The 16,238-nt window shown below is 45.1% G+C and overlaps 1 protein-coding gene across 2 annotated transcripts in view; it reads right to left on the bottom strand.

The window, feature by feature from the left end:
• Positions 1–16,238, bottom strand: part of dennd1b (DENN/MADD domain containing 1B) — a 105,822-nt gene that overhangs the window by 42,299 nt on the left and 47,285 nt on the right. Inside the window, exons 7-11 of one of the 2 annotated variants that reach the window (XM_071524055.1) lie at positions 14,608–14,688; positions 13,183–13,242; positions 10,509–10,562; positions 9,691–9,801; positions 1,876–1,976 (exon numbers count right to left, since the gene is read on the bottom strand). In XM_071524055.1, coding sequence (XP_071380156.1) covers positions 1,876–1,976; positions 9,691–9,801; positions 10,509–10,562; positions 13,183–13,242; positions 14,608–14,688 — 407 coding nt within the window. The remainder of the gene's footprint in view (positions 1–1,875; positions 1,977–9,690; positions 9,802–10,508; positions 10,563–13,182; positions 13,243–14,607; positions 14,689–16,238) is intronic. The other variant, XM_071524056.1, reaches the window with a different exon arrangement.

Here is a 16,238-nt window from a genome sequence, read left to right as displayed (position 1 = left end):
ATGTTATTCTCTAAACCAATAATCTTACATTTAGGGCAGGGCTGCTGCGTCTAACTTCAAAATGTTTTTTCTGAGGACCACCAACACTCAGCTTGGGAAACACCATTAGATTAACTGGTGTGTGTAGGCAGGGCAGGAAGATGATCTGGTAAATCTAGACTAAAGAGGCACCAGACTAGTGGAGACTAGGAGACCAAGTATATAGAGCAAACAAGTCCTGCCTCCATCCTGCTTCCAGGAGGGGTTTCTGGCATTTAGTCATTGATTTGTGGCTTACAGATTTCATAAAATCTGATTCAAAGTAGTTGTGCACACTAAAAGCTGTAAAAGTAATCTATCAGTAAGCAGTAATCTACCAATAACAATACTACAGTAACAATACAAACAATACAACTGCTATTACTACTATCACATATTTTCCCCAGCGGTTACATGAATCATATTGAGAGTCTACTGGTAGATTCTGAGATCTACTGAAAGTATGGAAACACTTAGAACATTTTCTTGAAACCCAAAGGGTGGGACCTCTGTTTCATATACCAGAGTGCCAAAGGTTTCCATTTACCCTAAAAAATGTGCTCTACAGTATTATTATCGTATCATTCTTATCTCCTTTTTATCTTCATCCTAAAAGTGTTTCAAATATTTGGAGGAAAATGACAAGAACAGGCTGAATCATGCAGTATATTTCAAGACTGTCAGCACATCCACCAAGTTAAATAAAATGAAAAAAAAAGAGTCAGATAATAGAAACAATTTTTACAATCTATTTTCAATGAGGTTAACAGAGGCAGCGATAATCAGATAGCTGTTGAGTCAGTGTATTCCCAGCCAACATGATTCAGAAGCCACAGGCTCATAATCAAGTTAGTGCAACAGCAAAACAAACAGCAGGCCTGCAGCTCTGCCTCTGCTTTGTACCCACTGTCTTCTCCCTTTCAATACTCACAGCCATCAACAGTCACACAGACAAAGACACACACACACACACACATACACACTCAGAAGCTCAGATAAACATACACACACACAGAACATCTAAATCTAATTTAGTTATCTAATCAGTGCATGGAGGACACCCCCTGTGATTGAATAAGATAACGATGAGGCTTCACAGTGTGTTGAAAATCACATTGTACTGTCGGTGATGAATAGCTTCTTAAAGCTGATGTATCCCTTATGGCATAAGGTACTGTATGAGCTATCAACACAGATTCAACACGAACCAGCTCCTTTTTTTACAGATGCTGACTTCCACACTCTGCATTTTTTTTTTAAATATGTTGAGATCTGAAGTTGAGCTAAACGCATGTGGATTTGTAGATGAGCTATCACTTCTGCTCTTCCTTTGGTTTCAATCAAGTCCATTCAGATTTGTTGGATTTGCCTTGGATGGGTGGTAATGAACCCCTGAGAGGGCTAAGACAAGGAGAGTTTGGCGCTAGCGCTGGCATGAAATATGGAGGAAGGTGATCCGGACCGTTCATTATGTTGAGAGGCCACACAGGAGAAGGCGCGCCGCGAGAGGAATCGTGAGAACTACTCCGAGAACGAGTGGGAGAACGTGTGAACATGTGTGTGTCTGCGCGTTTACGCTAAGGTTTTAGCAGCATAGCTTGGTACATGGGCAGCACAAGGCATGGTGTGTGTGTGTGTATGTGCCTCTGTGTGTGTGTGTGTGTGCGTGTGTTGGAGGAGGAGGAGGAGGAGGAGGGCTGGAAAAGGAGAGAAAGAGCAGAAGGAGAGACAGAGCAGAAGGAGAGAGCAGTAGGAGGAGTACGTTTGCCTATATGATGTTGATATTGATTGTGTGTGTATGTGTGTGTGTGTGTGTGTGTGTGTGTGTGTGTGCGTTTCAGAGGTGGTCAGTCTTACCAGCAGTAGTCCAGAAGATGCGGAGGCAGCACAGGGATGAAGATGTGCTGCCAGAACATGGGAAAGAGCATGGCAGCCGCACCGTGGACACATGCAGTTAACTACAGGGAGAGAGAGAGACCAGAGGAGAGACTAAAAAAAATAGACAAAAACACCCTTTTGTATGTTAACTGATGGTTTCAAATATTTTAAACTCACGGTTTGCTTGCATTGATTTCACTTACAAGAAAAGAATGAAAACAATGAATAAAATAAAATACCTTTGAACTGAATACACTGCTCCTTGTGTGTTTTTTTGCAAACTTATTCAACTAGGTTACTACACTGCCAAGGTCTATAGAGAACCACTGCTCTGTTTCCAGCTAAACACAGGTTTAATATCATGTAAAACAAAAAAACACTGTAGAAGTCTGATCAAGGTTGCAGCTGTAGTGGTGCTCTTTGTTGACGCGTTGATGCGTTGTACGTTTGATTTTATTGAGCTATCATTGCCAAACATGTAGTTAGACTTTAATCTTGCAAACAAAAGCCGCAGATAGACATTGTGCGCCGACAGGTCTGATAGTGTTGTTGTGATGAACACACAGCCTGCTAGCTACTGTTGGAGGAAGAGAGGGAGAACAGACTGAAAGCTGGAGATCAATCGGCTGACAGGCACCTGTCTTTAACCTTGCGACAGAAACACACCAGAGGAGAGAAAGAGTGATAAGGAGGTGAAAGGAGAGAGCGAGTGTTACAAAGGCTGACTTACAGAAAGACTGGCTTACACACAGAGAAAGACCTGAATGCAGTGTTTCCTCTATATTGATTCAGTAGTGATGGGTCACCACAGTGACAATATTACAACCACTGTACTGTATATGAAAATGGGAAATCCGCCCCCCTACCCTAAAAAAACAACAAAAAGACAAAACAATAAAAAAAATTTATTGTATTGTATTAACTGTATTTTCTCAATGAGGTATCCAAGTAAAAAAAAACTTTTTGTGCCACAACTTGTACTACAGCAAAAAAAAAGGGGGGACGAGTGTAACACTAGAATCTAAATTACCCCCACCACTATGGCAAAGAAGTTAAAGAGGCAACAATAGAATAATTAACCTCTGTAATGACAAATAATGAAGAGCAATCGCATGAGGATGATATTCCTTTTCAAAGGAGCTCACTACATTGTCAAGCCAAGATGATACATAAAATAAAAGTCATTGTCTCCCATTGTCTTAAAGCCTACATCCCCCTCTTGACATCCTGTCTCATGAAAACCAAGCTATAGTAATGACCTGCAGAACACACACACACACACACACACACACACACACACACTCGTGCTCACACACACACACACACACATACACGGCAGGAGAAAGAGAGGCGTTAGCTCATCCACCAGATTAAAATAACATGATTAAATATGGAAAGAGAACAGAGGTCTGGGGGCTCCTGCGGGACTTCATTAGGGCAAATTGCCAAAGAATGAAACATGAGTTAGCCAAGAGAGACTGCGGGCTGGGCCAATACCGCCGGGACCCCGGAGTAGCAGCCGCTGTTATACCGCCGCAGCTTCACAGTCAATGTGTGAAGCGCACACACACACACACACACACACACACCCACACAGCTACCAGGAGACCCCCTGCTCACTGACACACACAATGTCACAATTGACCGGCCAAAAGCGGGCAAGCTTGGCGGCTGAAAACCACTGCTGCCAGAGAAAGAGAAAGAAGAGGACCCCACCCCCACAATCCACCCAAACATCAAGCCTGAACATCTGAAAAGCTCACAACAGAGTGTGTGGCTGTGTGTGTGTGTGTGTGTGCGCACACGCCGCATGTGTCCATGTGCCTCCCTCCCTGCGTGTTTGTTTTAACTGCGTTCATTTTTCATATCGGCTGGAAAAAAGCAATGATCTTTTTTTATTGTCTCCATGCAATCTCTCATATACCCAGTCCCACAATAGTTAAGACTTAATCAACATTTAATTGGTGTCTTGCTCTGCGTATCTGCATATGCATATTTCCGCTGCCTGCCGTCTTCAAATAAAACACAACAATGCCACGCTCCTGTCAGGATTAATTCCCTGGCAAACAGTTTTTTTTTTCCTTATTCTGAAAATAAATCAATGCTATGAATATTAATGTGTGAAAGTGTAGCACTTGGTGGAAGAGCTACTATCAAAACCGCCGTGCCCTTCTCTCTTTCCAAAGTGACGACGGTAAGGGGCCATTAAATAGTGATGAAGAGAGGTCAGCAGTCGGGCTGCGGATATACATACACACAGAGAAGCACACGGACAGACCCGCGCACGCACACACACACACACACACACACACATACTAAGTGGAGAGCCAACAGGCTAGTGTATCCCTCCTCTGGGAGAACGAGAGAAGCCCCAGCCATTCGCTGGTACCAGGAGGTAATGGCACAGAACACCTCGCTAACCAACTCCAATTATCTCCACCAGGCCTGAAGGTGAGCCCCCCAACTGGCATGATTTACTCTCAGGTTGAAAGGGAAAACGGGAACCTCTGCTTCTCTTCTTCTCAGGCTGGGTGGCTGGCTTGGGGGAGTGGGCCGATGTTGGGGAGGGGGCTGGTTACTGAAACTAAGATAATTATTTATAAAACAAATCTAGATTTTTTTTCTCTCTCTCTCTCTCCAAAGTGGTGGAGGTGGCGGGTGTGCATGAGATAAGGTAACTTTCAGGAGGTAACTCCAGAGGAATAGCTCACATATTTCCCTCTCACATTCAACTAAAAATAAACCCCCGTGTCCTTGGTTCAGGTTTTATAACGGATAAGGAGACAAAATAGAAAGAAGAAAATTAAAGAGAAATTTGTGATCCCCCCCCCCCCCCCCCCCTTTCTTTTTCTTCTTTCTGAGGGGGGCTTCACATGAGAGTGGGTCGCGAGAGGCTAAGGCTGATAAAATATTTGCCAGGCTGATAAATAATAGATGAGTGGAGCCAAATGGCTTACACGCTCCACAAAAGACCTGGGTGCTTAATATTCCATTCAATGGAGAATCACAGATACAGTCCCCAAGAACAAATACAGGATTAGGTGCTGGGTCCAGTCCTCGGGGACCGGGGCTCTGCCCGGTAATGAGGGGCTGCCTGCCTGCCTCTCACTCTGTGTGTGTGTGTGCGTGTTGCCCCTTCCTCTGAGAGAAGCTAACCGATTATACAGCGACAGCCTGCATCAAAAAGCAGTCGAGGTCTTTGGTTCTGCCCTGAGAGCTTTCCTAACGCTCTGTAGCCCAGACAGAAAGTGTCCACACCAACGCTGGCTTTCCCAGATCCATTCAATGGGACTAAAGGTCAGTGAGACACAGAGAGACACAGAGAGAGAGAGAGAACACACAGAGAGAGACACACAGAGAGAGAAAGAGAGAGAGCGATAGAGAGAGAGATGGGAAAGATGGGAGGGGGAGAAGGGAGAATGGAAGAATGACATGGAGGGATAAAAGTTGCATCACACCTCTGAAATAGGTAGATGTAAACCTACGCAAAATGTTGAGGTCAGACAGTAGTGTGGTAATAATTATGGGGCCTACAGTAAGTGTGAGTCAATATGGTCTTTTTTATAGGAAATTAACCAAAAAGCTGAATTATGAGACACAGATGAACACAGCTATCAAAAATCTTTAACAACATGTGGGCGGCTACCCTAAGTCATCTGAGACGCTGTTCGCCAACCATCAAAGAGCTCTCCATATTCAGATCTCGTCTTATTCAGATGAGCTCATCCCTCTGCCTTGAAAACACATGCCTTAGCAGCACTGACAGCCCTTCAGCGGTGATGCTTCCTTAAAGAGCAGGACCCAACAGAGACCTCAGATCTTCTAAACACTGCAACTCTGAGCTCTAAGTCTGTAGACTCTGTCAGTAACGCAGTGTGTTTCCACCCACGCCGCTCCTCTTTACCTGAGAAACTGGACATGTTGAAGGGAAACACAGATGGAGAGGCATAAAGTGGAGAAAGGGCCATTGTAAGGGCCTGCATACACTACTTTGACATATTACTTTACGTATATAGTTTAAAAGGGCAGTATAGAAGAGACTGAGCCCTTTGACCAGACTGTGAAATACATAACGGCTAACAATCATTCCTTCTGCTTCCATACTCTCTTCTTCACAGATGAAGGAACCTATATATTGCAGGCTACATGTTAAATTAGAGTCGCAGCAGAGTGTGAGACAGATAGCTCCTACTGCGGGCGAAGTGATTCAATTTGACAGGAGAAACAATATCAACAGTCACTCTTGACCTCTTCACACACCTAACTCAAACACTAGTTTTCCCTCTCCTAGCCTTTCCTTCCATCTCTCTCCATACTTACTCCCCCATTCCTTTTCCTTTCCTCTCTTCCAGTCTCATTTTCTTTCCATTTCTTACTCCTGTTTTCCTCCTCTTCGCCTGCTGTCCTTCTGTCCGTTGCTACCGCTTCGTCTCCCTCGTTTCTCGGTTTGGTTTATCTCTGCGCGCGCCTCCCCCTCTCCCCTCCCCACACGAGGAAGTCACCAATTACCGGCACTCTGCTTTCCCCTCTGTTGACAAACGCCGGTGTCAGGCCCGGCACAACGCAGGTGTGCCACTAACAAGTAGGTGGCACAGGGAGAGAGAGAAAGAGGGCACACAGGACAGCGCAGACATAGCTAACGCCAGGCCTCCCACGCATGCACACACACACACTCTCTCTCTCTTTCTCGCACAAAGACGTAAGGCATAAGGTACAGGCACCTGTGAATGCAGAAAAACACACACAAACAGATGCACACGAAAAGACACAGAGACACAAATGTCACATACACAGGCACGGTACATGCACACCCACAGTCCTGTGCACGTATGCACATTTGCGGTCACACCCGCACGACACACACACACACACACACACACACACACAACGTTAAAGTCAGACACATGGCATGGGCTGAGATATGTCTATTGACTCTAACAAGAGGGGAAGGAGGGGGAGGACATGCCGATGTTCTGCAGCCGCCCAACAACAGAGAGACACATTAAGAGACCCAGTAAGAGGGAGGCGAAGTCAGAGAGGCAGAGAGAGAAAGAGAGGTAGTTGTGAGTGAGAGACAGACGGAGAGACAGAGACAGAGAGAGAGAGAGAGAGAAGCGTATATGTCAGCGAGGAAGAATAACTAAGATAGATAGAGAGAGAGAGAGAGAGAGAGAGAGAGAGAGAGAGAGAGGAAGAGAGAGAGAGAGAGAGAGAGAGAGAGAGAGAGAGAGAGAGAAGTCAGGGGAAAGAGAGGGGAGAGAAACAACAGAGGGAAAGGCAGGAAGCAGAGAGGCAGCTGGCACTCTAGGGCATGGTGGATGGATGGCTCCTTGTTAGCATAGGCCTGACAGGCTGATGAGAGGGCTGCTGTCAGCTGGCGCTGGGGCTGGGTGTGTGTGAGCTGGGGCTGGGGATGGGGCTATAAGGCAGGGCTGAGGCTGGGCCCTGAGAGCTGGGGGGCCTCGGCAGATGAAAGACGCGGAGGGGTGGGGGGGGGGGGGGGGTGAGAGGGGGTCCCTCCCAGCTGACTAGTTAGAGGAAGGCGTGATGCGGCCCCATTATACGGCCCTATGACAAGGCTGCACGCTCGGCTGGCTCCCGCCCCCTGCGCCACCGCCACTCGGCCTTTTAAAACAGCGGTACCGCTCACCTCCGGTCACGAAACAAGCAATAAGTCGACTGATGCATTGTTGTAAGATCATGATTTATTCCTTTGCTGTTGGCTGCTTGCGAGACGCGCCGGCCATGTACCAGCAGACTGACACAGTGGGTTCACTGGGAGCACCTAGAGCAGGCAGAATATATGCAGTGTATCTGTGTGTGTGTGTGTGTCTCTGTCTCTCTCTCTCTCTCTCTCTTTCCACTTTCTATTCCTCCCATCTCTCTCTGCTTGGCTGAGAGGCTGGACAGTGGAGGAGGTGGTAAAAAGCAGCTGGATGGTACTAACAATGTTACTAACGATACCTTCCTTCTCTCATATATCCTCTATCTGTAGCAAGTAGACGCTACAAATATTACCTGTCCATCCAGTGACTGCTAAAACTCACTTTAACAAATGCTGTGACAAACTCTGACATAAATTATATATTTCTTGTCCTTTAAGAGATTTGATCAGAGGACAGTGGTGGGGATAATGAGCTGGGCTGCTTTTAGACATGTATGTATACACTTACATAGCTAGTTTCAAGAATCCTAGTAGTCGTTTCCACTTGAACTGGGAGGTCAGTCTATCCAACAATAAAAAATAAAGCATCACAAGAACAGTAATAATACTAGGCCTGCTAGCAATCCCAGTGGAAATGTGAAAATACCTTTGTACTACAGTGCCTGACATATATAGCTACCAAACCAAAACGCCTCTCCCAGAGGAAGATGGATGGATAGACGGATGAGTGGATGAAGGATTGCAAAGGATAAAAGGCTTACAGAGGTGGAGGTCTGATGTGGAAGCTCTTAAAATATCCTGTCGGCATATATTCGTTAAATAAACCGGCGAAGATTTGTCTCCGTGCCGCAGAAAACAGTAAATCACAAGACGAAATCACCTCCATCCCTCTCCCTGCTAAAAAGAAAAACACCCTTCACCCATGAGTCTGATAATTTACACCCTGTAACCCTGGTGTCACAGCACAGCGCGCTGCCTAGGCCCTGAGCGGAGGCGCTGCCGGTCTGAGGAGCTGAGGAGCTGAGGGGAGACGGGTGAAATTCTCTGAGGGTTGGGTAATTTCTACAGCTCCCCCCCGATTCTGGCTCCTATGGGAGACCTTGGTTACCGTCCCCCCCACCACCACCAGCGGCGGCCCCTCCGCCTGTTCAGTGTTCTGCAACCCTGCAGATACTGAGGCAGGGCCGGCTACACTGCAGATACAGATAGGGCTTGGATGACATCACTCCCCTCTCCCCTCTCATCTGTCATAAACATTTGGCTCTGCCCCATCAGCCGTAGAGATAAGGGGGGACGGGATGGAAGGAGGAAAGGAGGGAGGAAGAGGGTAGAGAGAGAGAGAGAGAGATAGAAGTGACTAGAACTATGTGAGAGAGTAATAACTGATAATTTAGGGCTTTTTGGCCATTAAAATGTAGCAGCTTTGAGACAAACAGTCAAATATAATCCTGCTTTAATGTGGATTTTGCAGCTTGTCAGAGCTCGGCGATAGCGAGGCTGTCTGAGTGCAGCATGCCAGGGTCGGGCGGGGGGGTGAGAGGGGCAGATGGATCAGTTAAACTCTCTGCACAAGTAGGGTAGCCATGTCAAATATATATTCTCATCTTACTACTTAGGGTTTGATATCCTGCTGGAATATTGATGAAGAGCATCATGTTCAATCTAAGACACAGTCCCAACATTTGAGCTATTACACATTTTTGGGGGCAAATCAGAGGGAGCATAAGGCATTTTTAATATTAGCCAAATATCCGAATTGGATGTGAACCCAAAAAAGCGGCCTTAACTCTCTGTGGCTATAAATTAGCGACAGTTTCTCATAATATGATATGATTTTTAGGAGACAGATGAGATAGCATGCAAGAACCCTACATTATCTAGCATGACAGAGGAGACAAAGCATAAAATTATATGACTGAAACTTTTGTGTCACCTTATATCAGGGGGAAAATTAAGAGTTATGCAGAACACACAGAGCAGCAATGTTCTTAAATCAAGCGTCCCTCAAGTGGTTGCAATACAATATTTGAAACCACTTTCTAACCTATTTTTCTCCTGTGCCTGACAGGACACACTGCAGCCGATGAGTGACTGCGGCTGAGAGAATGACTGGGAGGCAATGGACTCACAGTGCTAAGCTTGCTTGAGGTAATGATGATGCGCCGTTCGTGCAGCATGCTGGCGTAGAGCTGGAGCATGTTGTTGACGTCCACAGCCACAAAGTACTCTGTCAGGTTCCTCTGGAAATAGACAGAAGGATACGCAGGTACATAACACACTGACTCAACCTCACCACACTCCTGACTCCGAACTTACTCTTGACTTTGCACATCGACTTGCTTACAGTAAAATGTCTATGCTACAGACTGTGTGAGTGTGCCAGAATTAGCCATAGAGACAGAAACATACTGTACTGTACTGGCTGGAAACCTACTTGGACTTCCAACTCTGTCTTGACTATTATGCAGTGAATGTAAATAGATCAGAAATACCCCTTAAAAGAGAGGCACAGAGTACACAGCAACATTTATGTCCTTTAACTATCTGATTTAGCCATGTTTGGAGAATGGATATCAGTCAAGATTACTTAAATTTTCCAGATTGGGCTGTAAGGATAGTTTTCATTGGCTGTCCGTTGCTGAAAAGACCAAATTGTTGTACTTGAGCTACATGTTTGATACAAAATCAAGGAGGAACTTGTATTCTATTTGAACACTTTAATTCCCATGGCGGTCAGTGAGCTTTAACATTAACAGTATGAGAAGCAAGAGAGGTAGAATCGAGACAAGAGGGTGATGCAATAATTTCAAAAGGTGACAGGTGTATGTGATCAAAAACGATTACAGAAGCAGAGAAGTTTCCAAAAAGTGAGGAATCTCTCTCCGCCTCCCTCTCTGTGTGTCTCTCTTTCTCTCTCTCTCTCTCCCTCTCTTCCACGAAGACTTACGCTCTCAGGGATAGTTGGCAGTCCATTGATATCCGGGGCGATGAAGTAGGAGTGCTGCGAAAACACAAACATACAGGAGAAAGAAGAGGGAAGGTCACAAATGAAGCACACCACTCACAGAAGAGAATGAGGGAGAGAGGGGGGGGGAAAAGGCCCTTCACTTTGTTCTATGATTTATGGCTCATCTTCTGCTCTGTCTATATGAATTGCTGAGCTGGTGTCTGAACTGTGGCGATGCTTTTATCAGGCCTAGAGAACAGAGAAAGCTCAATAGCAGCTCAGCTCCCTATAGACACAGACTGGGGTGATGTCTCCGGTGGAAAACGGAGTCTTTATTTAAGCATTAAAGAGGCTTGCGCAGAGCACCAACACACACACACACCTACACAGGCGCACTGACACACACCAAAATGCGCGTGCACATGTGCACACACACGCATACAGACATGTGCACTCGCAGACACAAATACACACAGACAGACATGTGGACACACACACACACATACACACAGGTTGTTTAGAGGATCACAGGGCTGCCTGTCTCACTTTGGGAGAGCAGGGCAGGTTCAGTGTTCAGATCAAAGGGGCCTGAGAGAGGTACTGTTTGGAGACAGGTAGACAAACCACCAACTGAAACACACTATTCTCTCTCTCTCTCCACTCGCCTCTCCTGTGTCCTTGGTACACCTGTGTTTCTCTAGGCCTCAGCTCGACCATCTGTTGCTGCTCCTCGCTTAAATCCACTGTAGCTTCTACAGAACATCTTCTCACATTTCCAAAACAGTATTTAGAGGAAAACATCACATTTCATTTGATTTGGGTCCTAACTGGTGACTTGAGCTACTGTTGACATGTTGTGCAAAACACTGTAGAAATAACATTTTTGTTTGAACACAGGTTAACATACAGTAAAATATAACAGAACCATATATGATTAAGAGTACGTACACATGAAGAGGCATACAAAGCCAGCACCCCAAGTATCACCAAAGAAAAAAAAAAGATTTAGATGCTTTCATCAATCCAATCATAGAGACATGAGAGCATAGAGAGAAAATGCCCATCACCCAGAAGAGCTGATCAAGTTCAGACAAAAAAAACCCAACATAAAATCAACCTGTCAGGTTAGTAACCTGCAACCTGAGTTTGTCAGGACTTGGCTAGAGCTGCAGGATTCACTCCAAGACAGTGGAGGTCTACAGTTCTGTAATGGCGTTTATTGAAGAATCTCTCATGAAAGAGATGTGAACCTGCATGAAATAAGAGGAGCTTGATAGGGTAACAGAGATGTGACTCTCTCTTTCCTAGACCGATTTGAGATTAATCTCGATATGTAGTCAGCGATTCAATACAGGGAAGTTATGTTTGAGCCGGTCAACAATTTGATATGATTAGATTCATTTTTTATTTGATCTGATATGATACAATTCAAAACAAAATAATTTGCCTCGATTCAGTGTTTAACTAAACCATAATACATTTTGTCCTTATTTTGACTTGGGACTGGGACTTATGTGGTAATCAACAAAAAAACCATGTGGTAATCAACATTATGTAACTAATTAATTAAAGATTATCCAAATAACTTCTCAATGTTCCCTGAATTTTACATTCTTTCAGTAATGGGAAAAATTTGACCCACTGCTAGAAAACCTAATTCCAAAAAAAGCAAGACAGGACTAAATAGTACTTATAAGATAAAGGATCCAGATAGAACATCTGTGGAAGTGACCGTGTTTCTGAAAATTAAAGAGATTGCAACAGATTGTAATGATAGAATGAAATGGACACACTACTTTTTTTTGTTTTTGGTTTAAATTTCAATGTTTGGTTTGCTGTAAAACAAACTGAAATGTTTCACTCACTAAGTGCATGTGTGCAAGTGTGAAAAAGCTGAAAATAATTATCATGGGAAACCAAACTCTACAGTGGAACTGAAGTTAACTACAGCCACGTTCACAAAGAGAGGGTGGTAGTCATAGTAGAGTGTGACATGGATGAAGAAAGAAAGATGCAAAAGAAAGAAACACTATTATAAGAATTCATATTCACGATTACTGTGAATTTGGGTTTCCCCTGGTCAAAAGATGGCCAGTCTCTCTGTCTGTCGCTCATCCTCCCTCTGTCTCTCGTTCTTCCTTTGTGTGCTGTGTGCTAAATAATGTTTCCCTGTTGGTCTTACAAATACATGGCTGTGTGATAATCACACACAAGCCACGCTCCTCAACTCAACCCAACAAGTCCCAGGCCTTCATTGGCTGTTTGCTTGCTTATCTGTTTTTTTTCAAAGACATGTTTATATAAAAACATGGAATGTGGGTTAACTGGAAAGGCATCAAGGAGATTTTTTGAGCACAATTGCCTTTGCTTTAAACATAAACTATAAAAGAGAGAGATAAAAAAAAAAAAAAACTTTTGATATTCAGAAAGAGAATACAGCAGTGTGGAATGGCATTAATCATTTACAAAGTTTGATTGTTTTCCAGAGGAGAAGAAACATACACCAAGGCCCAGGATAGTTTGTTTTTGTTATATTTAAAAAGATAGCGCAGCTTATTTGGCCAAATTGGAAAGCCGTGGCTCCCATGCGATTAGTACAGCGGCGGTTTCAGATTTCACAGCAGCCTCTCTCCCTCCTCCCGTTTCTGCCGCTCACTCATTCCCCTCCACTCACCGGCTCCTTGCTTCGCCGATCTCTCAGTACTTGCCCAGTGGCAATATACAACTGCTCATTCTTGCACATTGAGAGGGAGAGAGAGAGAGAGCAAAACAGGGTTCACACATGAAAGGGACAATGATCTTTTCTTGGCTGCCACGATAAAACAAAAATCAGTCTTTTAGGGAATAATTCTGCTTCATCAATTAAATATCAAACTAGTGGCTTCTCCAGAAAACAGATGAAACCATCACCTCTGTTCTCCGGGGCTCCTTTTCCAACCATGCTCTGAGATCGAGATGAAAAGATTTTCTTTTTTTTTTTATATGTAGCTAATAAAAAAACTGACAGAAAAATAAGATATCACAAGGAATCTTAATTGAACTTGTTAACCTTCATACAGATATATTGATTACCTCATACTAGTCTCGTTATGTTATAAATTCGTCTGTGTAATTAGATGCGTATCCTTCTGAGAACTACGGCGCAGAAGGGGAGCACAGTAGCTTGTTTAATTAGTCCAAAAAAAGGAACGCTGGTCCTCAAGGACAAAGGCTAAAACCGACACTCGTTTGATCCCATTACGGTGTGGAGTCTAAACAACTCAAAAATAGAGATATTAGTGAACAAAACACTATCAGTTTAGCAGTCCCACGGAAAAACCATTACTTTCTACTTATATAAGCCAGGCTTATGGGAAAGAAAACTGTTTAAGAGTGAGTGTTTTATGTATGAGCTGGAAACACCCAGTGAGATAGTGTCAGAGTGAACTCAAACACAGGCCGACTTTGAGGGACCTGTGCTCGTTAAGCCATTTCACTTCTTGATAAGCAGCAGACATGACGAGTTGTGAAAGAGCCCTTCAGGTTTAAACATGTCCGGCACCGGCTTATCACACGAAAACCTGTTAGCGCCACTTCTTGGTTCCAAACAAAGTGTCAGTCCCGGGCCCTCTGCGTCTCTCGCTCTGCTCCTGCCTACTCCATCTTAACCTCCTCCTCCTCTCCTCTCTCTGTCTGATCATCTCTCCTTTTTCCCCATTCCATCGTAACCCTCAACCCTCGCCTCTATACTTTCTGTCAATCTCTCTCTACTTCTTCCTATCAAGCCTTGGCGCTGCCCTATTTTCCTCTTGTCTGTTTTTGGCGATGCCATCTTTGTCCCCTCCTCTCCTCTTTGAGTCCATTTCTCTCTCTATGTCTCCTTATTCCATTTTTGTCCCCTCTTCTTTGTCTCCATTTCTTCTATTCCACCTTTCGCCCTTTGCATGTCTCTCTGCTTCTAACTACTCTAGCTAATTGTCATCACCTTCTCTTCCTCTTCACTCCGCAGTCTCCTTTACCCCATAATGTACCTCACCCCTAACACTACCTCCATCCCTCCCTCCTTTCTGCCTCTCCTCTCGCTTGTCTTCCCTCCGGTAAGGTGCAGATCTGTACCTACCACACTCAGGTTGACTGGCGTGAAGGGCTTTGGCACGGGCAGATCATAGAGAGAGTTCAGCATGTCATTCAAGTCATTTTCCTGGGGGAAAGAAACAAACAACAAAGAGACAAACACAAAAACAAAAGACGAGTGAGTTTTATTTAGTTTTTTGGTTAATGGCACGAATTAAGTGTCAATCTAACAACAGCGCAGGGATAGGCGCTCCCGCAGACCGGGGGGCAATCCTGAAGCGAGGCCTGAAGGGCTCCAAAACATCCGACTGACATCCGTTTAACGAGCAATGGCGAGGTTAAGAGACGGCTGAGTGCGGGGCTGCAGACGCTTATTATCCCGGCAGCGTTGATTTATGGCCAAACGCGGGCTGTCAGTAATTAAGCAGGGGTCCCCGCTCCAAAGACAGGGGCTTTAAGAAGCCATCAGAGAGCTGGTTCGACCACAGAATGGGCCCCGAGATTATTCATCCAGCATTTATGGGCTCCACGACGAGACTGCTATTTACGCTCTCGGGCCTCTAGCTCTGGTGCTGCACCGAGAGAAGAGAGGGGGACAAGGTCTGCAACACGCACTTAAACTAAACTAACTACCGCGAACACAGAGGTCGGACGCTGTTGTTTGTTTTAGCCTCGTTCTCTGTTTGCTCTCTCAGAGAAGTCTGCTTTGGTTTTGCCTATGAGCCGTTGCTTGTTTGAAGGAATGTGTGTGTGTTTGTGTGTAAGTGCCAGAGAGAGAGAGAGAGGAAGTCAAGAGAAAAGGGGCGGCAGTATACAATGAGAGAGGGAGAGGAAGGGAGGGAGGGAGGGAGGGATGGAGGGTGTTAGGGTGTGTGCGATCGAACAGCCTCCTGTCATGAGAGGCTCAATGCTCACACGCATGGTCAGCAACACGGCCTGGGGAAACAGTTCATTTACCCCTCGCCTTAAACCCTCATCGCTCTTCTGTCTTGGCTCGTCTGTCAACATCCCCCTCTCGCCTGGAACGGACAGCGGGGTAAATAGAAACCAAATCATGCACACTAACACTTCAGTCACCCAGGATTTCCAGCAATCTTTCCGTCTCTCTCTTCCTGTCTTTCTCTCTCTCTCCCTCACTCTCACACTGTCTGTCTGTCTGTCTGTCTGTCTGTCTGTGTCTCTAGATTATCCTGTTGAATTAATTTCAAATGACAGACCTGAGTGTGTGTGTGTTTGTGTTTCTGGGTGTCTACTTTAACAAGGCTCGGTCCTGATCACTCCTCTCTCAGCCACTTGGGAGAAGCAGGGACTACATGACAATTGAAAGCGGTCCCAAAGCTCTATGCATCTCTCCCTTGCTCTCTCTCTTCCCTCCCTCTCTCTCTCTCTTTCTCTCTCTCTCTCCCTTTCCCTCTCTACAGTCTAAACATGGGAACATCACCTACACCCTGCGCTAGAGGCTGCACAACTCCCCAGTTTGTTGCATATTTTACATTTCCCCTCCCATTGCTAGTACAATGCAGTGAATAGTCAGGGGAAAAGAGTTTTGTGAAGTGTGTGCGTTTGTGTGTGTATGTGTGTGTGTGTGTGTGTGTGTGTGTGTGTGTGTGTGTGTTTCTAAACGATTTGTTTTCCAGTAAATCATCAGGAATAACTTCCAGTGTCAGATCAGCGTTT

Source organism: Centroberyx affinis, unplaced genomic scaffold (assembly GCF_046629955.1).
Source record: "Centroberyx affinis isolate AG114_WGS23_722 - 3 ecotype Tasmania unplaced genomic scaffold, CSIRO-AGI_Caff_v1 ptg001140l_1, whole genome shotgun sequence".
NCBI classification, from domain to species: Eukaryota; Metazoa; Chordata; class Actinopteri; order Beryciformes; family Berycidae; genus Centroberyx; species Centroberyx affinis.
This window is presented reverse-complemented; position numbering and strand designations above follow the sequence as displayed.